At 38.3% G+C, this 23,213-nt stretch overlaps 1 protein-coding gene across 2 annotated transcripts in view; it reads left to right on the forward strand.

The window, feature by feature from the left end:
* LOC100266612 (DNA mismatch repair protein MSH1, mitochondrial) overlaps positions 1–23,213 on the forward strand; it is a 78,558-nt gene that overhangs the window by 14,360 nt on the left and 40,985 nt on the right. For both annotated transcript variants that reach the window (XM_002282220.5, XM_010651864.2), the window contains exons 8-9: positions 1,616–1,701; positions 3,139–3,303. In XM_002282220.5, the coding sequence (XP_002282256.1) occupies positions 1,616–1,701; positions 3,139–3,303 (251 nt within the window). The remainder of the gene's footprint in view (positions 1–1,615; positions 1,702–3,138; positions 3,304–23,213) is intronic.

The raw sequence follows: 23,213 nt of genomic DNA on the forward strand, positions 1-23,213 counted from the left end.
TATAAATAAGCTCTAGAAATTGGGACACTCCATCTGATTCCCAATTTTGGAAGGGTCTTCTGAAATGCACTAGCCACTGGCCTTCACCATCTCTTCCTTTCCACATGTTAACAACAGTAGCATTCTTGTGAGGAGCTAAACTGAACAATCAAGGAAAGGCTTCCTTCAGGCAGATCTCCCTCCCATCCCACCAAAATTTGTATGCCATTTTTAACCCAATGAGTTATCCTGTGACTGAAATCCTCCCAGCCTTTTCTTATGTCTCTCCAAAGACACATGCCAACAGTCTCTCTTACCTTACAAGTGTTCCACCCCCTGATCACTTCCCCAAATTTTCCTTGGATGATCTTCCTCCAGACCAGTGAACTGATATGGATGATATACATGTAGTTTATTCTGCTATAATTCAACCAAATTTCTGTTGGGTGAGATGGTAGTTGCTTTTAATTACTTCTTTATTGACCAGAAAGTATGCAGATACATTTATCTACATGAAATGTTGTTTGATGAAACCAACAAACTAGATGTTAATCCCCCTGTCTTTATTTCTTTTAAACAATGACTGATAGATGCTTAAAAACCAAAAGGGAGAAGAGAAAAAGAATGATTTGATTAACCCTGAAACTAAGAAATTATTATAGATCATTACTGTGATTGACCTCCTTTGGTCACATTCTGAGAAGAAAAAAGAAAATAGAACCAGTCACGTGATTAGATGTTCCCAAGGGGACCAGATGAAAGTGAAGACTGCATTCTATGGAGTTCCAATGTATCCACACTGGGAAAAGGTGGATTACAAGTGGCAGTGGGTGGCTGCATATGATTATGAGATTTACTGTGCTGTTGTGGAAAGTCAAGAATCTGAAGAAATAGATGTAGAAGTAGTAGCTGAATGCTAGTCAAGTTGTACATTCAAAGAAAATAGCTTAAAACAACTTTGAAAACATCATCATAATTACCAGAAAAATCAGTAGATCCAACCCTACACATTTCTCTGTGAGATGATAATGCCAACATGGCATCATCATGATGTCATGTGATGTGAGTGTGTGTGTTTTGGTTTGCAAAATTTAGGGTAAATGTTAGGATCATGCTTTGGTGCCAATTTGAACCTATAAACATGTGATTCTAGGGTTTGAAAGGAGGAAAAAGAGAAGGAAAGATGGAATAAGCTTAGATTTTTGTCTTATTGACTTTCCTATATCTTTTCACCAATTTTTATTGTTGAGTCTAAAAGGGGCAAGATTACAAACTCTTGCATAGCAATAATTACTTTTAACATAACACATTAGAATTTCAAAGCACAACATGTAGGAATATATTCTTCCCCTTCCATGCTCAACAATAAATTCTTTCCCCCTCCCCTTTATACCATAGACCTCATGAACAAGTTACTCATTGCATGCTTCAAATGAAGATTGTCATGATTTTTTTTTTTGGGTGCATATTTTTGCATTATTGAAAGGCAATTTTGGAATATTGGGAGCATAGAAATTAAAGAATACATGTAGAATATATATTTAATTTAATCATTAACTTTTTTTTTCTACTTTTCTTATTCTGAGACAGCTTGACACTCGTATCTTGCTCTAACTTGTTCTTTTTAAGTATTCAGGCATGCGCATCCGGGTAGTCCTTATGTATTTGGACTTGTTGGGGTTGATCATGATCTTGATTTTCCAGAACCAATGCCTGTAGTTGGTATGAATAAAATACATGCTCTACATTATACAGTTGGTTTTAGTGGAAATTATGCACTAAAATTTATCTTTACTACTTTGTTGAGTTTTGTTGCATGTTTATGTGCATCAATTTGCTGCCTTGACCTGTCTTTTTTTTGCTGTCTCCCTGTATGTTATTAGCTGTGTCGTGTTATTTACTGTTCTGAAAGTTCTTACACGCCATCTGCATGTTTATTAGCCTGCACCATTGCACCAGGGCTTTGTTGAGAGATTTTTATACTGGATGAAGTGGTTGTTAGAATCAAATGAAATAATATATTTTTAAAAAGTAATATCTGCTCAAAGAAGTTAACGAAACCACAATTACCAAATGATATCTGCTTGACAAAGTTGTAGAAACCAGAATGACTACTGCAGCCAGGATATAATTTAGGGTGCATCTATTTCCGTAGTGAATCCAGTGTGGTTATCTACAAAAATGGTTTTCATGATCTAGCCCTATTCATGTCCATATCCTCTGTTGAGTCAAAGGCCTTCATGTATTGTCTTATATTTGTCCTTCCTCTCATCTGCTGTAGCTTAAACATTTATCAAATGACTCCCTTTTGGACTGATCCATCCTACCTCATGGTTTTTTGTTTGAGCTGAGTTGTATTTGTCTAGCTTTAGGGTCAAGATGTTTGTCATACATTGCCACCTTGTCTGAAGCTTGGCTATTTGTGGCCATTTTTCTGTTACTTCCTAGCCACTATATCTAAAGATTCTTTCTTGTCTTTTCACAGTAATGGGGAACAAGTGGATTTTTCAAAAAATTTCACCTCCCATCCAATAGAAACAGCTAACTGTGAAGTAGATACTTCCCTTTGTTCCTTCATTGGACCTATATAGTATTGGTGATCCTATCTGAAATAAGGATAGACTCTACTATGTTGCCCATTATCCTATCCATTTAAATGCAGGTTACTCAAATTAATTTAAACAGCTTTATATCTTCATAAAAACATATGCAGTGATAGCTCTTTCCTTATTGCTATTATAATTATTGGTAGGAGAGCAATATTGAACCACTGAAGATCCCTCCCTTCTTGCAATCTTTAAACCTGCTATAAATCAGTTCCTCAAATTAACTTAAAAAACTTTGTCTCCATGAAACTATATGTAGTATAGCTGTTTCCTTTTTATTAACTGAAACAAATTTTTAACTCAAAACAATATTATTATTATTATTTATCAGAAACAATACAATTCATTTCAATGAATAAGTATGCTGTTTGTGAACCTGCTGGGAAAAGTAATTTAAATCTGATTATCTGCTGTTTCAAATATTATATGCATTAATTTTTTTATTTAGATAAATTTTATTTGTTTCATAGTTGTACAATCTATTTTTTTTTTCTAATGTTTCATTCTAATTTGACTAATTTGATAAAAGTTAAATTTATTGTTGCACTTATAGGAATTTCTCGTTCTGCGAAGGGTTATTCTATAATTTTAGTCCTTGAGACTATGAAGACGTTTTCAGTAGAGGATGGTCTGACAGAAGAGGCTTTAGTTACCAAGCTTCGCACTTGTCACTACCATCATTTATTGCTGCATACATCTCTGAGACGCAACTCCTCAGGTTTGTACATGATTCTTTCTTTTATTTTATGTACTATATGACATGTTTTGGGAACAAGGTAACATACCTTATGACATATTTAAGTGCTATAAGTTTGTTTTACATGACTTGCTGACAATTCTTCCTGTGAATATTCTATATTAACTATTTTTAGTCTCTTTTCTTAGTTTTATATGACATTACCTCTTAAATAGACCTAATATTTCTGTAGCTCTTTATCTTTTTCCTATCTTCTTCTTTGCCATCATATATGAACGAATTCTCTATAAGCTGATGGATTTTTTTTTTTTGATAGACTATAACCTGATGGATTTCATTGTCTCCATAATCTCATTGATGTGTGAACTACCCATTTCTTGGATTTCGTTGTCTCTTATAATCTCATTGATGTGTTGACCACCCATTTCTTCTATCTTAGTCATGTTCTCTTCTCCTCCACCTTAGAACCTTAATTTCTATTCAATGATTTCACTACTTTTATATCATTTTTACTTCATATTTATCTGTCACCTTCCTTGATGAGAAAGTTTGGTCATTCACTTGCATTCATTTGTTTTGGATTTCTCTTCTTCTGGACACTCGCATTCTTTCCCGTGGACCAATTTTATTTTGAAGGTCAAACCAAGGTTTCTGCATAGTCGGTTGCTAACAAAAAGTTAATGCTAATGACATGTTACAATTCAGATGCCTCATGGAGTTTACAATCAAAGTGGCACTTCATATGTATGGGTTGTGGAGAAATTATTGATCATTTATTTCTTGGCTGCCCAATGGCCTTGATTGTTACACCCCAAAGTCTAAAACCATGGTTTAACATAATATCAAGGATCTACCCATAATTTTAGAACTTGAAGTGTGAATTAAAGTAAAGAGTATTGATGTTTGTGGTTCAATTTTCTCATTTAAATGTCTTTGAGACATTGCTCTTTGGGTTGGAAAAAATTTCAAGTTTGTCCTATATTGACTTAGTTGCGCTGAAATTTCACCAAGTATGAGAAAAAGATCATTTTTAAAAGTTTCTCAATTTGAGATAAAAAGATGGCGTATTTTGTTGATTTCAAGTTGGTAGAAAAAACTAAATAAATTTTGAGATTTTTTGTCTTTTATAACTTTTCTTGTGCAAGCTCTTTTCATGAATTTTTTTTTAATAAAAGTGGTCATTTTATAGCTGAAACTAGAAAATTGCATTTTGATTTCCTTGGAATATGTCCTTGAAAGTATTTTTATTGAATTTGAATAGGGTATTGTGATATTTGCTTAGTAAACTTTAATGTAAATGGAGAAATAAATTACAAAAGTAAAATGAGGACATTTAATTCATTGTTTACAACGTAAATACCAAGCTGATGTTGTCTGAGAATGATCAGGAAGAGCTATGTCAGATGGAGGTAGCTGAGGAAATTGGCATAGGTTTGCACAGGCCTGCTTGCATAAGTTTGAGGGTTTGGGTTATGCTTCACTTTGCATAGGCTTGTGCAAGGAGGTTTGCTTAGGAACCCCTATCCAAGTTCAGGTTGCTTAGGTTCTTGAGGGGTTTGCGTCATGACACTTGCTCAAGGGCATGCGTGGTTCAATCTGCTCAGAGGTTTGTGCAAGGAAAAGCTACTTAGGACCTATGCAAGTTGACTTGCTTAGAGGTGTGCACGACCTTGCATAGACAACCTCCATCCACCTTTGCACAAGTTTAATTTTCTCTTCATTTTCAATGCCAAATTTATTTCTTCTTCATTCTAAAACTCACTTGCAACTCAGAACAAGTTTGTTGAAGATATAGACATGATCCACAAATTTTAAAATCATTTACCATGGTCACATTTGAAATTTTGTTGATCTACCCATAGTTGTGAAATGCGTGACTAGGCTCAGGGTGGCGCGACGCCACCCTTCGGTGCCTCGCCTAAAGGCAGGCAACGCCCTTTCATGAAGGTGCCGCTTAGGCGCGCAAGGCGCGACGCGGTCGCCTGACTCGCCTTCGGTCAGGTACGCCCTCTAACCCCTCCTCCTTCTTCTTCTTTTTCTTCAGTCCGTCGGGCTGCAGAGGGTTAGGGTGTGCCCTATTTTTTTTTTACTTTGTGGGTCCAAAACAACGTCGTTTTGGCACTTCTTAATTTTAAAAGGAACAGGCCAAAACGACGTCGTTTTGGAGCCTGTTCCTTTTTTTTTTTTTAAAAAGGCCAAAACGACGCTGTTTTGACCCTGTTTTCCTTTCCAACCCCTTTTTCTGGTATTTTTTAACTTGACACCACTCCCGATCGTGCCCTAGCCTCAGCCGTGCAGTGGAGAAGTGAAGAAGAAGAAGAAGAAGAGGAAAAATAGGGGAAAAATAAGAGAAAAATAGAGGGAAAATAGTCACGAATCTTCCGTTACGCGCGCCTTTCACAACTATGATTAGCAATATGGATTTGGATTTGTTTTTATGCTTGGAGTTCTTTATTTTTATGTTTTTTGTTGATTAAATTGAAGTTTTGGATGATGTTCGATGATTTATGTGTTTAGGACAAATAAATGATTGTTAAATTTGATTATATTATATAAAAATATATATATAAATTAGGGTGCGCCTCACTTTACTAAAGCCCGCACCTTAGGTGCGCTTTGCACCTCAGGCTCCAGGACTACTTTGCGCCTTGGTGCGCCTTAAGCCTTTTAAAACTATGGATCTACCAAAATAAAGTCTTTTTATAAGTGATGAAGGAGCCACTTCTCCTGTACTCGTTTTTGCAAATGCTCACTCTCTTCCCCCACAAGTTAGTTTCTGGGAGATTAGATTATGAATTTCAATCTTGCTTCCATTTTCCCAAATCAAAATATTGCCATACCATCTAAATAATGAAGTCCATTCTACATAAATTTTACATCCACATTACAAAATAGTCTGAGCCTTGCCTAACTTCGCTTAGGCTTTGTTTATATTGCCTCGTTGCTATAAAACAAGACTAATCCCGTGTCTTAGCATATTACAATGTCCAAACATGATTTGCATAATGGCCACTTATCACAGTACTTAGCAAAAAGCATCCATCCCAACAATTCTAATATAACATATCATGCATCCTGGTTTTCAGCCCTTGTTGCCTCATCTACTTTAACTGTAAAACACTTTGGAAAAAGGGTGAGCTTCATGGGTTAGTAGATGATGATTCCATTTTAAAATTTAGACAAGAATTTAAGCAATGATAATACATAGTTGACAACATGTATACATTTTCTGGTAATTCAGAACAAGAACAATCATATAGCCCAACAAGCCATACCACCTTTCAAATACCTGAACCATTGATCCAACTAAACTTTCCCAGCTTGTACACCTGTATTACAGGGACTCTCACCCAAAGACATGATTATGCCCCCTATGAATTCCAAAAAGGATCTTTCCGGAGTATGTTTTAGTTTTCCACCATAGGGTATTTTGCCTTTCTTCTTTTAGGGATTTTCACCTAGGGACTGTTCCCCCTTATTATTTGACAAGGCTGCCTAATGTGGTGCCTTTACTCCATTTTCCTCAGTGCCTTGAGAACCTTGCCATGTTGCTCATGCTACATCCAAGGTTAGTTTCCAAGCATAACAGAGTACATATCTCTGTCATCAACAACAAATTTCAACATTTCAGTCAATATCACTTTTATTTAGGACAATATATGCTTAAAATTTAGGGGTTTTCAATAAAAAGGCATAATTCCAAGCTAGCAGTTGACTCACCTTTTACCTCTTGTCATATTTCTTTTGATTTAGGTATCCTAAATTCTCAATTCAATTCTCTATTTGCACATGTTCCAGCCACTTTTTAAAGGATTCTGCTGTTCTGCCGCCGCCAAATGGCTACAGTAACAGCCACTTATGGAGTCAAAAGTTTGGTAAATTCTCAGCTACTATCTTCTTCAAATTTCTAAGAGCATTAATTCTACTTAAAAAAAAAAATCAAAATCTTCCCCTTAATTAACTAATCAATCTACTAATTGAGTCTTTAATCAAGTAAAAGACTTATTAAATCAGTATTGCATTTTTATATAGATTTAGGTTATTACATTGATTTCTTGGCACAAATTATTTATTTTAGATGGTGAAGACTAACTGACCATTTCCTACAATTATTGCTTCTAGGTTTTGGAGGCAGTCGTGGGAGTAGAGTTCTATGGTGGGTGACCATACTTGATACTCTTTGGGTGATATGATTATAGAGAAATTTTAGGATCTTTAAGGATAGAAGTAGACCAATGGAGTTGCTATGGACTAGATCTTCTATCTCATTCTTTTAGGTTTTTGTCTCTTTCGTGTTTCATGGGATATCAATGAGCATGATTTGTTTGGATTGGAGATTGCCTGCTCTTCCTGTAAGAGCCTGGTGTACTCTCCTTCAGGGTGGAAATTCTCTCGTGCAGGTTTACTTTAATCTTAACTTTGACGGTTGCTCTGTGGGTAATCCAGAATGTCTTGGGATTGATCGTCTTTCAGGACCACAAGAATCTTGTGGTTGTGAGCCTAAAGGCCTTATTTTCTGTTGAAGAATAGTGAGACTGAGATCCTTTCTTTATTGGAAGGCTTGATCCTGGTGTGGTCATTGAGCTAAATAATATAGTAGTTCAGGGAGATTTGACCGTGGTGATAAGTTAGTCTTTCAGTGTAAGAAAGGACAGTGGACATAGATCCCTGGGGCTTGTAATACTGTTAGCCTGACTACAACTTTGAGGTGCTCCATCTCTTAGATTCCTCAAAGGCCAAATTTTATTGTAGATAAATCAGCTAAGCATGGGCTCTCTCATGTATTGTGCATTGTGGGGGGATTGTTTATTTATTTATTTATCTATCTATTTATTTATGGCTGTGATCACAAACAAACCTTTGTGGAGGATTTTTTGCCACCTTGACTTGTACTCTTTGGTGATGTATTTTTCTTTCTTTATTTTCTCCTTTTGGATTTCTGTATCTTTCTTCTCATCTTTTTTTATGTACAATTTTTTTTTTTGATTGGAAAGGACACAAAGATTTATTGATAGATAAAAATAAGTACAAAAGAAGGATGAGGAATCCTCCTGCCAAAGAAAGCTAAACTATAGAAAAATACACTAAAAAACAAGCAAACACTCTAAAAAGACCACTCCTTATGGAGTACACACTGTTATCCAATCAAGTTGTATCACATTAAGGGGAGTCTCCTTAAAAACCTTGGAACAATAAGCCCAAAGAGAAGCAAGGAAAACAATAGAGTTCCAAAGATATTCTGAATTCTTATCCTCAAAAATCCTCGCATTTCTTTCCCACCACACAATCCGAATAAGAGCGATGTTTGCAGCTTGCCACAAGGCTATCCCCCTCTTAGATGAACCAAATCCATTAAATTTGATGTACATCATGTCAAGGATGCTCCTTGGGGGGACCCAATCCATCTTAGCTAACTGAAATAACCTGTGCCACAACCCAATCATCAAGGAGCAATGAAGAAAAATATGATCAGCTGATTCCCCATGCTTCATGCACAGAATACAAATATCCAGATTAAGGGCTTTGTAGGGTCTTCTCACTTGTAGCATGTCATTAGTATTTACCTTCTTGTGTGCCACTAACCAGATGAAGGACTGCACTTTGAAAGGAACTTGAGAATTCCAAACGAACTTAGAAGGAAAAACCTGAGGAGATCCAGAAAATTGGGATAAAGCTAGAAAGAAAGATTTAACTGAAAAATGCCCTGAAGAAGATAAGGGCCAAAATCTGGCATTTGGAACCGAAGGAGATAAATGCAATCCATCGAGAGATCGCATGAGGCCTTCTAAGTCCTCTATCTCAGAATTTGACAGGTTACGACGGAAATTTAAATTCCAAGAGAAAGGACGAGTAGGACCGAGAACTGAAGAAATAGGTATGTTTTTATCCAAGACTACTCTAAATAGACTTGGATATTGGGATCCCAAAGGTTGGTCCCCCCACCACAAATCTTCCCAGAACCGAATTATTTCCCCATTTCCTACCACAAACCGAGTAAACGAGGAAAACTCCTAAAAGACTTGAGTAATAGCCTTCCAAGAATAGCGATGTGACCATCTGACTAATGTGTTAGCATCCCAACCATTGGAGTGTGAACCATAGATGCTTAGTATGATCTGATGCCATAGAGCTGAACCCTCTCTAGGGTACCTCCACAGCCATTTCCCTAAAAAAGCGAGATTCCTCAGAGAAATATTCCCAAAACCCAAACCCCCTATTTCCTTCGGTTTACACACGACATCCCACCTGACTAAATGATCCCTTTTGCCTTCCCCAATCCCTGACCATAAAAAATCCCTCTGCAACCTCTCGATTTTTGCAGCGACTGAAGCGGGTAACTTAAATAAAGAAAGAAAGTAACAGGGCATATGGGTAAGGCAAGATTGGATGAGAGTTATCCTCCCTCCGAAGGATAGGTATGCCTTTTGCCATCCATCTAATCTTCTTGAAATTCTCTCAATCACAGGATCCCAAAATCCACCTGCCCTGGGGTTCCCACCCAAAGGAAGACCCAGATAGAGTATAGGCCAGCCAGAAGCCTTACATTCAAGCGTCTCAGCCAATCTTGAAATATGAGCTTGATCCAAATTGATACCATAAATATTACTCTTGTCTAGATTGACCTTAAGCCCAGAAATATGCCCAAATGCTAACAAAAGACTCTTGAGAGTCTGCAAGTCTTCCTCCCTAGTGTTAGAAAAGAAGATGGTGTCATCGGCAAATTGCAAATGAGATACCCTAGTTCTGTTTCTACCCACCCTGAAACCCTCCAACATGTTTCTCTCCTCTGCTCTCAAAAGCATCCTACTCAATACATCTGCTACTAAAGTAAACAAAGGGGGATAAAGGGTCACCTTGTCTTAATCCTCTCGATGCCTTAACCCAACCTTTAGTACTACCATTCACCAATACTGCATAAGATACCGAGGACAAACATCCACTCATCCATTTCCTCCATTTAGGACTGAACCCCTTCTTCTCCAACACTTGATCTAAAAAATCCCACCTTACGTGATCGTAAGCCTTTTCAAAGTCAATTTTAAAGACGACACCTTCCTCCCCTAATCGTCTTCTCTCATCCACTATCTCATTTGCTATGAGAACCGCATCCATTATTAGTCTCCCTTGAACAAAAGCGCCTTGAGTAGAATGGATGGTTTCATGTAAAACCCCTCTTAGACGCCCTGAGAGCACTTTGACTTTTATCTTACAGAGACTAGTGATCAAACTAATGGGTCTAAAATCTGAGATTTTCTTTGTCGTACTCTTTTTAGGCAGAAGAACAATGAAAGAGGCATTAGTAATGGGTCTAAAATCTGAGATTTTCTTTGTCGTACTCTTTTTGGGCAGAAGAACAATGAAAGAGGCATTAGTGCTTTGATTGATAACTCCACTCCTATGAAATTTTGCGAACACTCTCACTAAATCCTCCTTAATCACATCCCAACAGTCTTGGAATACTGCAATAGTAAAGCCATCAGGCCCCGGAGCCTTGTCCCTATCCATCTAAAAAATGGCCTTAGAAATCTCTTCTTCAGTGAAAGGGGCATCCAAACTTATCGCACTCTCTTCCGAAATAGGGGACCAATCTAATCCTTCAATACTCCAAGACTCTCCTATAGGACTCGCGTAGAGTTTTTCAAAGTAAAGTAAGATCTCCTCTGTGATTCTCTCTGCATTATTCAACACTAAGCCCCTTTCATTTTCCAATGCCTTGATGTATTTCCTATTTCGCCTACCATTAGCCACTTTATGAAAAAACTTAGAGTTGCAATCCCCTTCCTTAACCCATTTCACCCTAGCTTTTTGTCTCCAATGGATTTCCTCCCTCAAAATTAATTCCTCTAGCTCCCCTTTTCTTAAGGCTCTTTGATCTAACAATTCAGAGGTGAGACCCCCATCCTGCTCAATGGCATCAAAGTTAGCTAAATCCTTGAGGATACTTTTTTTTCTTTTCATTAAGCTCTCCAAAAGAAAGCTTATTCCATTCCTTCAATTTGGCTTTAACAAATTGTAATCTCCTCATGAACTTGTGGCCTTCCCATCCGTTTCCTTGAAAACCCCTCCACCAATTTCTAAAGTTCTCCTTGAAACTAGGATGTTGCAGCCACATGTTCTCAAATCTAAAAGGTGTTGGGCCCCACATGAACGGGTTGGTATCCAAAGCAATTGGCCAATGATCTGAGGTCCTTCTGATAAGGGTTTCTTGAATGCCTTGGGGAAAGAGCTGTCCCCACTCATTTGAGTAAAGAAAACGGTCTAATCTCTTACACACGGGGGACTCTTGCATATTTGACCAAGTGAATGATGCGTTCCGAAGAGGTGGATCAAGCAATTCACATTCTCTAATAAAACTATCAAAGTCCCTCATGCTTGAAGTTAGCCTAGAGCCCCCCAATTTTTCTGAACTTCTCCTTATGACATTAAAATCACCGCCCACACACCACAACGGAAAAGTTAGACCATAAATGTCATAAAGTTCCACCCAAGAATCCTTCCTAAGTGAGGGACTATTTGAACCATAAACTGCAGAAATCCAAAGAGGTCCACAGCCCTCCAAGGCGAACTTGACCGATACCGAGAAAGAGCCTAATACCACCTCCTCCTTGCACAACTTTTTTGAGTCCCAAATGAACAAAATCCCTCCTGAAGCCCCACACGCCGGGAGAATAACCCAATCCTTATTTCTGACCGTCCAGACACTGCCCACTAGCCTTCTGTTACACTTCTCCTTTTTTGTTTCCTGAATCATCACAACATCCGGATTCTCTAACCTAAGGAAATCTTTAATCACCCTTCGCTTATTACTTGAACCCAAACCCCTAACATTCCAACTGATAATTTTCATGGAAAAACACTCAGGCCCTAACCCTCCAAATCAAATCCACCTGGATTCAAACGCCTATGGGCCTCTATTCTTCCTCCTAGAGTACACCTTAATGTCCAGGGAGCATAGAACCTCTCGCACTTTAGCCATTTTCCTAGGGGACAGGCCATCGATAAGAAAGTCTTCCGGTGGGGATGCTGCATTAACCCCCGGACTGCCTGACATCAGGTTAGAAGACTTCCCAGGGGTAGATCTCTTGGACATCTGGTTATAAACAACTCTTTGATTCTCCTCCTCAACATGGACAGGGATGCCAACAATATTTAAGGTGCCAACATCGCCTATTTCAGGAAAAATTTTAAATTTACCTTGATTTATCGAAGGAGACTGGGAAAGAAATTCTGAATTTGGGAGATGAGGACTAGAGGGACTCGGTAGATTCTTTTCCAGATTACAGAAGGGAGAGGAATAAGGCTCGGGTGGCTGAGAAGAAAAAGGCTGGCTTTCCTCTAAGTTTTCCACTCTCAAAATTTCACAATTTCCTTCCAAAATGATTTCATTACCTCTGGTTCTTGGAATAGAAGGTGACTCCGTGACTGAAGAACCACAAGGATCGTACCCCGCTCGGCCTGTAAATCCTCCTTTGTCATCTTCGAGTTGGGATTTTCGCGAGTCCATCTCTCCTCTTGACGTCAAGGTCTCTTCCTTCGACCAGCTGTTGCATATCCTTGGCAGAAGACAACGGAAGATGGGACTCTCTCTGATACCTCGTATCTGTTGAGATCTCATCCTGCCATCCACTTCCAGATTGTGGACTTCGCTAAGTGGCGCTGCGCTCCGTAGGGGAAAAGGCTCGCTGCTACTCCGTTGTCCGTGACGGCGAGCCGCGCTTGGAAGGAAGAGTTTGGACCACATCTTCCTTGAATCCATCGTCTTTTCCCCTTGCGTGAAGTCTTCCATCTGAAACATTGGAGCTTTCCCCTTTCTCGCTGCGCTTTCTTCCTCTCGAGACCTACCTTTCATGCCAGAGGACTTCGATCCTCCTAGAGATTGGCCCAACCCCGACAAGCCTATTGACCTTCAGCCCACAGTTCGACGCCCATAACTAACATCTTCTATCTTTGAAGGTGGGCTAGGGTTGGATAAAGTTTGGGCCTGTAACTCATCGGCCTGACCATCCTCTCCATGTATTTCCTCGACGTCGGCCCTCTCATCGCCTGAACGAGGATGCGTGGTTGCTTTTGCAGAGGAGCCCACTCGCTGGAGAGAAGAAGGGGATGCCGCTGCGTCAAGGGCTTGAGGGGCGTTTGGGCCAGCGTGAAGCCCATGACTCCTTCTCCCTCTTTGGGCCCTTATTGGATGGGCTTTAGTAGAAGTCTCAGGCACTATGGGCCCAAGAATGTTTTCTTCTACTAAGCCCAATCTGCTCCCTTCCCATCCTTTCTCCCTTTTGGCCGCCATACTTGTACTTGAGCATCGATAACGTGCCTGGGGAAGAAGCTCCCTACTGCAGCACTTATTACCCCTGATACTACCTCGTAGCCCCTCTGCAAGTTTTGTCGTCTGAGAGACGCAACCCCCCTCTTTCAACCACTCGTACTTGCAGTGGGTTGTCTCGGACGTGACAGTGTCGTCTTCACCCTCTTCTCCGATGACTGAAACTGCTATTGTATGTTTCCAGGCCCCGTCTTCCACCTCAAGCAATGCTGGGAGCACGACATTAGGATGCATCTCCACCCACAGCTTCACCTTCGTCAAGTCCAACAGCTTCACGGCTTCCCTTGCTACCTTCGTCACCCTCCCCCACTTCTTCAAGATGAATTTCAGCTGGTCTTCCTCCCACAAGTGAAAAGGAAGGCCTTTCAACTCTAACCAACCCCTTCTGAATTTTCCAGGAATAATCATATTTTCTCTTAGCGACCATCTTCTTAGGAGAATAGGCCTTCCTTTCACTAAAAGTCTCTCCTGCTCTTGGAACCATTTTGCTCTTCCTGCTGTACTCACAAAGAAACACCCCTTGAAGGCGGAAATGGGATTTATAGACACCATACCTTTCACACCCATCATCCTCGCAATGGCCTTGCCTTCATGAGTCCAGTCTTGGACTTTTTCTTTGCATTCACATATTACGGCTCTGGCCCATTTTCCAGCTGATACTGGAACTCCACTCCTAATTCCATCCTCTGCAACCACCTCTGCGTATGACCGACCACCTCTATATATGCTTTTACTCATCTGAGTATTGCCAAACGTCTTCTTCAACTCTTCTCCGACTTGATCAGAATAATCTTGCACTGAAAGAATCGCCCTCCTAAGGACTTTCCATCCATTACCTTTATCACCCTCAGGGATGACAAGAAGTAGAGGTTTCCTTCTTGTAGCAATCTCGGTGATTTTCATGAATCGCCCTCTATTGTTGAAGCAAATCTCCATCAAATGAATCTTATTCTCGCCCTTGAACTTTCATGTAAATCCCCTGGTATTCTCCAACTCCACAGCTTTCTTCAAATGCTCCGTTAACCAATCCACCTCCTCCTTTCCAAATCCTACTGATACAACAAAACCACGGCTCCTTTCTATTATTGATACCCAAGTTCCACCATACGATCCTTCAAACTTTACCTGAAAATACTTTTTTTCCACTTCAAACTTTTCAACTTTGCACTTCATCATGCCTCCTGATGAACCCAGACCAGTATTAGGAAAAACCTCTGATCAAGTTGACACCATGATCCTTGTGCGGAATAAATCCAACTAGCCTTAACAAGTCTTGCAAAAGTACACGTAGTAAGATGTTATGGCAGTTGGCTTTTTTTTATGTACAATTTCATTTACCTAAAACTATCACCAAAGCATTTCGCCACTTAAAACTTTATTTTTTCCTTTGATAACACTGATTATGCCATGCAGTCTACCTCAATCATTTGACGTTGAGAACACTCCTGCAGTCAAGAAAGGGATGGAAACTCTTAAATACTGGGTTTTTGGAAGCATCTATACCAATTTACTGACTAGTCAGAGATTGTTGCATTTTAACATTGGACTCATTAATTTGAAAAATGTGTTGTGAGAAATTCTAAAAAACTGTCTTTCTCATTTACGTAGAAAAAAAATGGTACATATTTATCTAGTGACATAATCCTATTTAGGAAATTCAAAATTTAAATTGGAAATTGACTCTAACATTAAAAACTAGCTCTAACAACCCCTATAAATGAGGAACACTCCTAATAGACAAAAAGTTTCACTTGTCACATCTGTATGATAATTTTCTAAATTAAAGGGCCTGATTTTCATCAACACTCCTCCTTAAGCTAGTGAATAGAGATTAGCCATTCCCCGCTTGCTTGTTATTCCTTGAAACATTGAATTGACTTGATTAGAATATCTACAAGGTGCTGCCTTGTTGATATGTAAGGTGTGTGGATTAGACCACTTTCCAACTTCACTTTAATGAAATGTCTATCCACCTCCACGGGCTTCATTGGATTGTGAGCTATGTTGATAGTTGACTTTCTTTCTCAATATAATCTCATAGGATACATACACTTGACTTTGAGATCATTGAGAATAATCTTAAGCCAAAGTAATTCACAAACCCCGTGTGCCATTACTCTGAATTTTGCTTCTACACTTGATCTTGCTACTACGGGTTGTTTCTTACTTCTCTAAGTCACTAAGGCCTTGTTTGAAAATTGTTTTCAAGAACAATTTTTTGTTTTTTAGAACAAAAAAACTGAAAAACATGTTTGGCAATCAGAAATTGTTTTCTGTTTCTTTCCGTTCTCTATTATTATAAAAAGAAAACAAGGTGTTTTTAGAGAATTTCTTTTAGTTGTTTTCCGTTGTTTTTTGAGAGCTGTTTTAAAGAATAATTATACAAACATATATAATGATTAAAAATAAAGCTATGTATATAAAAATTATTTTTAAAACATATTTAAAAATATTAAAAACAGGTTAAAAACAATTTTAGATTCCCAAACAAACTTTTGTTTAATAAAACATTATAGAACAGTTTTCTAAAACAGTTTTTAAAAACTATTTTTTCAAAACTGTTTTAAAAAACAATTACCAAAAGACCTAAGTTTCCTCCAAAAAATGTACAACAACCCGTTGTTGATCTCCTATCCATGATCGATCTTGCGTAGTTTGCATCTGTGTAGGCTTCTAGGCTCAATTCCATACCCTTCTCAAACAATAACCCTTTTCTTGAGGTTCCCTTGAGATAATGCAGAATTCAATACATTGCTTGAAGATGTACTTCTTTCGGATTATGCATGAATTGACCCACAACACTCTCAGCATATGCAAGGTCTGGTCTTGTGTGAGAGGTAAATTAGCCTGCCAACAAGCCTTCGACACATGCCTCGATCAACCATCATACCATCTATTTCCCCTCTTAGCTTGTGATTTGGTTTTATAGGGGTGTTTGTTGGCTTACAACTCAATGTCCCTGTCCCATTTGGAAGATCAGTTACATATTTTTGTTAAGAAATAAAGATACCTTCCTTCAAATATGCAACCTTGATTCCTAGGAAACATTTTAATTTCCCAAGTTCCTTTATTTCAAACTCCCTTGCTAGATATCATTGAAGGTATTACCTTTCCTTTGGATCATTTCCTATCACAATTATATCATCCACATACACCAATAATACAGTAACGTCCCCTAAATCTGTATGTTCTATAAATAGTCTATGGTCTCCTTAACTTTGCTTGGTAATTGCTTCAACCCATATAACACTTTCTTCGTTTTACATGATTTTCTATTTTAGAAATTCATTCCAAAACCTGGTGGAACTTCCATATATACCTCCTCATCTAAATCCCCATGCAAAAAGGCATTCTTGACATCAAATTGTTGTAAGGTCCACCCTAAGTTAGCTGCCAACGATAATAGCACCGTCACAATGTTCATTTTCGCCATAGGTGAAAATTTCTCTAGATAATCAACCCCATAGGTTTGTGGATCTCCTTTGGCCACTAATCTTGCATTATACCATTCTAAAGTGCCATCGACCTTATACTTGATGGTGAACACCCACTTATAGCCAACCGCTCTCTTCCCTTTTGGCTACTCTACAATCTCCTATGTTCCATTTTTCTCCAATGCCTCCATTTCCACTTTCATGGTTTGTCTGCAATTCTCATTACTAAGTGCCTCACTTAAGGTTTTAGGGATGACTATGGTATGTAATTGGGTAAGAAAACTCTTATGGGCTTGGAAAATTTATTAAAGATCACAAAAAGAGACGTTGGATATTGGGTACAAGTCCTAGTACCTTTCCTAATGGCAATGGGTAAGTGAAGGTCATTGTTGTTTTTAGAATGAATTAGGCTTATAGGAGGGACAAATTCATTACTTAACACTGGTTTGGATGATTGAGTGAGCACTTGGTTGGAAATTGGCTCTTTTCTTCTCATGTAAACCTGTAGTGGTTTTATCACAATGGGCACCGATCTAATTGATGAAGAGATTGACTCAGTTTCTTTGGCTGGGTTAGGCATATTTGGATTGGATTGATATGGGGTCATCTCAGTTGAATTGGGCAGATTTGGGTTTGGACTGATCATAGGTAATTTTGGCTGGACTGGACAGTGTTTCAGCTGAAGGGAAAGTGATTAGAGTTGAGTTCAAGTAGCCATGAATCCTTATCTTCCATGCTTGGTTTTTTTCCCTGAAGAGAAGGATGTGAAAAATAGCTTTGTTTTTCAACAAAGGTTACATCCATAGAGACAACAAATTTTTTTGGTTGGTGGACGGTAGCATTTGTATCCTTTTTTTTGTAGAAGAATACCTGACAAAGATACATTTCAAAGCTCTTGGATCAAGTTTACTATGATTGGGAGCATGAACGTGCATAAAATATACACACCCAAAAGTCCTTGGAGTTGAAGTTTTTGAAATAGGATACTTGGGATGAAAAGTGGAGAATACTTCAATTGAGCTTTTGAAACCAAGCACTCTAGATAGATTTCGATTATTCAAGTGTGTAGCCATAAGGAGTGCCTTGGCCCAAAAAGATTTTGGTACATGTTTGTGAAATAATAAGGCTCGTGTGATTGCAAGAAGATGCCAATTTTTTCCTTTCAGCCACATCATTTTTTTGGGGTGTGTCAACACATGATGACTCATGAATGATTCCTTTGTGAAAATGAGGTGATAAAGTTTGATTGAAATATTCCCTTGCATTATTGGATCTTACTCTTTTAATACAAATCCCAAATTGATTTTTTATCATGTTATTGAATATGGGAAAAACATTGCTTACTTTAGACTTTTGTTTTAAAAGAAAAATCCAAGACATTCTTTTGCAATCATCGATAAAGGAAACAAACCATCTAGCTCTGGATATATTTGGAACTCTAGCTGGACCCCAAATATTGCTATGTACCAAGGTAAATGGAATAGAACACTTTTTATTGCTTAAAGGAAAAGAAACACGATGATGCTTGGCAAATTCACAAACATCACAATGAAAACTATCTACATCAATAAACTTAAATAACAAAGGGAACATTGTCCTAAGCACGCTAAAGGATGGATGTCCAAGGTGGAAGTGATGGAGCCATATTTGCTCCTTATTGGAAATTGAAGATTGGGTCAGAACGAATAAAGATGATCGGTACACATTGTTCAACTTTTCACTTGATCTCTCAAGATAGTAAAGTCTGTCTCTTTCCTCAGCATGCCCAATCATCTTCCTCGTGGTCTGTTCTTGAAAAATACGAGTGAAAAAAAAAAGGTCACTTTGCAATTTAGGTCTTTGATGAGTTTATGGATTGAAACAAGATTTGTCGACAATTTTGGCACATGGAGTACATTCTGTAGAACAAGTGATGATGACAAGTTAATTTTTCCTTGACCAGTAGCTGTGGTTAAAGAACTATCTGCAATAGCTATTTTCTTGCTACTAGGACATGATTTATATGTGGAGAATTAATGAGAAGAACAGGCCATATGGTTTGTGGCTCTTGAGTCGATGACCCAAGAGTCCAAAAAGGATAAACTTGAGGCACTTAGTGCATGAGATAGAGAAGACTTACTTGTTTCTGCAAGGGAGCACATACCAGTGGGTTTTCCAAGAGATCCCAACAAATTTCTCAGATTTTCAAATTTTTAAATTCACCAAGTTCTCCATTAATAGAACTCATTGTGCCTTGGGGAGGTCGATCACCATTCACAAAATTAGCCTATCCACACTGCTGCCAGCCTTTCACACCACCACCCCAATTGAGGCCCTATGGTTTATCATGACATGCTTTCTTGCAGTATGAGCACCACGGTTCTTCTTTGTTAAAGTTCTTCATTGACTCCTGTCTTCCTTGCTCCATGTTAACATTTTGATTCATACCATTTAGCTCGACTCCTCCACCCGATTTCTTTACAATCATGGATGATCCATCCACTAGTTGTGGTTCAACCATCACCCATGCTTTCTTTGACGCAGATAATAGAAAACACTTCATTAATTGATGGTAAGACTTCTTTCCTGAGAACTTGAACCAGAACTTGATCAAATTCTACATTAAGTCTGGCTAAAAATTCAAAAATTCTCTCCCTTTCAACAAATTTTTGAAGCATAGCAGAGTCTTTGCTGCACTTCATTTGAATGTTTTGATAATAGTCTACCTCTTGCCATGGATTCTTCATCACATTGTGATATTCAATAACTGACTGAGTACCCTGTTTTGTAGTTGATATTTTAACCTTCAATTCATAAATTTTTTTTTTTTTTTTTGATTGGAACCTTCAATTCATAAATTAGGGCAACATCCTGTATTTTTTAGTATGTTTTCTGAACAGTTTCCCAAATTTCATGAGCAGTTGTCAAAAACATACATGTTCTGCTGATTTCGGCTAACATTGAATTCTATAACCATCACATAGTCAAAGAATTCTCTTCGTCCCAAACAGTGAATCTTGGATCTTTAGGTTTCAATAACTAAGTTTCCTTTGCCCTTAAAAAACGTCCTCACTTGTTGCGACCACTGTATATAATTTCTTCCTGTTAAGCGGTATGCAGTCTGAAAATTTTGAAATTCTCCAGTCATGGTTCTAGGATGCTTCCATGGGGGATTCTGTAGGATTGTTTGATGGGGCTGGTTGATGTCTGACATATCGTGCATTGACAAATTCAGAAACAGATCAACAAAATGTAGAAAAAAAAAATTAGAGAGGTAATTAAGGTCAAAGAATGAGTTTAGACAGGTTATCAATGACAATGAAGGCTGAATATTTCCCAGAGAGCAAACTGCTCTGATACCATGTTGTGAGAAATTCTAAAAACCTGTCTTTCTCATTCAAGTGGGAAAAAAATGGTACATATTTATCTAGTTACATAACACTATTTAGGAAATTCAAAATTTAAGACTTATCACAGCTGTATGATAACTTCCTAAATTAAAGGACCCGATTTTCTTCAACAAGAAGGGTGATAATGACGGGAAGAGGGGTACTTCACGAAACTATCCATTCTACTCAAGGCATTTTTGTTCAGGGGAGACAAATTTGGATGCAGTTCTCATAGCCAATGAGACAGTGGATGAGAAAAGACGATCAGGGGAGGAAGGAGTTGTCTTCAAAATTGGCTTTGAAAAGGCTTACGACCATGTGAGTTGGGGTTGGGATTTTTTGGATCATTTGTTGGAGAAGAAGGGGTTTAGTCCTAGATGGAGGAAATGGATGAGAGGCTGTTTGTCCACAGTATCTTTTGCAGTCCTAGTGAATGAAAACTCTAAAGGGTGGGTCAAGGCATCTAGAGGTTTAAGACAAGGAGACCCTTTATCCCCTTTTTTGTTCACTTTAGTTGCAGATGTACTGAACAAGATGTTATTGAGAGCAGAGGAAAGAAATGCCTTGGAGGGTTTCAGGATGGGTAGGAACAGAACAAGGGTGTCCCATTTACAATTTGCAATGATACCATTTTCTTTTCTAGCACTCGAGAGGAGGATATGCTGACCCTCAAGAGTGTTTTGCTAGTGTTTGGGCATATTTCTCGGCTGAAGGTTAACCTTGACAAAAGTAATATTTATGGCATTAATCTTGAATAGAATCATCTTTCTAGGTTGGACGAGTTGCTTGATTGCAAGGCTTCTAGTTGACCTATACTCTACTTGGGTCTTCCTCTGGGAGAGAATCCCAAGGCTCGTGGCTTTTGGGATCTAGTGATTGAGAGGATCTTGTGAAGATTAGATGGGTGGCAAAAGACGTATTTATCTTTTGGAGGCAGAATAACTCTCATTCAATCTTGCCTCACCCATATACCTTGTTACTTCCTTTCCTTGTTTAAGATTTCTGCCTCAGTGGCAGTAAAAATTGAGAGATTGCAAAGAGATTTTTTATGGTCAGCGGTTGGGGGAGGCAAAAGAGATCATCTTGTTAGTTGGGATGTAGTGTGTAATCCGAAGGCAAAAGGGGGATTGGGATTTGGGAAGATTTCTATAAGGAATTTTGCTCTCTTAGGGAAATGGTTGTGGAGGTGCCCTAGGGAGGGTTCAGCTCTGTGGCATCAGGTTATTTTAAGCATTTATGGATCACACTCCAATGGTTGGGATGCTAACATTATAGTCAGATGGTCACATCATTGTCCTTGGAAGGCTACTGCACAAGTCTCCCAAGAGTTTTCCAAGTTTACTCAGTTTGTGGTAGGAGATGGGGAAAGAATTCGGTTCTAGGAAGACTTGTGGTGGGGGGACCAACCTTTGGGAGTTCAATATCCAAGACTATTTAGAGTAGTTACGGATAAAAATTTTCCTATTTCTTTAATTCTCGGCTTTACTCGCCCCTTCTCTTGGAACTTTAACTTTTGCCATAACCTTTCCGATTCCGAGATAGAAGATTTAGGAGGCCTCATGCAGTCTCTTGATCGTCTACATTTATCACTTTCAGTTTTAGATATGAGATCCTGGTCTTTATCTCCTTCAGGACTTTTTATAGTCAAATCTTTATTTCTTTCCTTATCCCAATTTTCTGGTTTTCCTCTAGTTTTCCCTACTAAGTTCGTTTGGAATTCTCAAGTCCCTTTCAAAGTCAAGTCCTTTGTCTAGTTAGTGGCACATAAGAAGGTAAATACTAATGACTTGTTACGGTCGAGAAGACCCTACAAACCACTTTGTCCTGATATTTGTAAGTTGTGCATGAAGCATGAAGAATCAGTAGATCATTTTTTTCTCCATTGCTCTTTGACGTTGGGGTTGTGGCATAGATTATTTCAGTTAGCCAAGACAGATTGAGTCCCCCCGAGGAGCATCTTTGACATGTTGTCTACCAATTTTAATGGTTTTGGATTTTCTAAGAGCGATTGTTTTATGGCAAGCTGCGTGCATCGCTTTAATTTGGGTAGTGTGGCGGGAAAGAAATGCAAGGGTTTTTGAGGATAAAGCAAGGAATTCAGAGAACCTTTGGGATTCTATTCATTTCCTTGCTTCTCTTTAGGCTTTTTGTTCCAAGGTTTTTAAGGGGATTCCCCTTAACGTGTTACAACTTGATTGGTTAGCGGTGTGTAATTCCGATGGGTTGGTCTAATTTAGAGAGTTTGCTTGTTTTTACTTTGTATTTTCTTGTATTTGATTCCTTATAGTTTTGTTTTTCTTTGGTGGGAGGATTCCTCATCCTTCTCTTGTACTTCCTTTTTATCAATATATCCCTTTGTCGTTTCCTATCAAAAAAAAAAAAAAAATAATGAGAGATTTTCTTATGTGGGCAAAAGTGCTTTAGGAGAAGATATGACTGCTTGATGCTCTTTCTTTAGGTTTAATATCAGCACCTAAATCATTTTCTAGATGCTCTCCCATGGAACTACGGAGTTCTAAATCCTTAATGAATTTGACACATACCTCTTATTTTCTGACCAGCTTGACCCATATAGGATGTCATCATCATTCATTACATCTTCTTCAAACACTGTCCAGATCAAATATTCAATTTATTGCTTCTTATTCTTTGTGATTTAGGCTATTTTTGATTCCTTGAAAGTACTAAAGAAAGGAAAAGAAAATGCGAAAGAAAATGATTTTCTCGTGTTTGGTTTACTATGGAAAATACAAAAGAAAGTCAAAGTTAATTAAAATTAATTAGAAACTTATGCATTGCAAATTA

The sequence above is a fragment of the Vitis vinifera genome, chromosome 5 (genome assembly GCF_030704535.1).
Source record: "Vitis vinifera cultivar Pinot Noir 40024 chromosome 5, ASM3070453v1".
In the NCBI taxonomy this organism is placed as follows: domain Eukaryota; kingdom Viridiplantae; phylum Streptophyta; class Magnoliopsida; order Vitales; family Vitaceae; genus Vitis; species Vitis vinifera.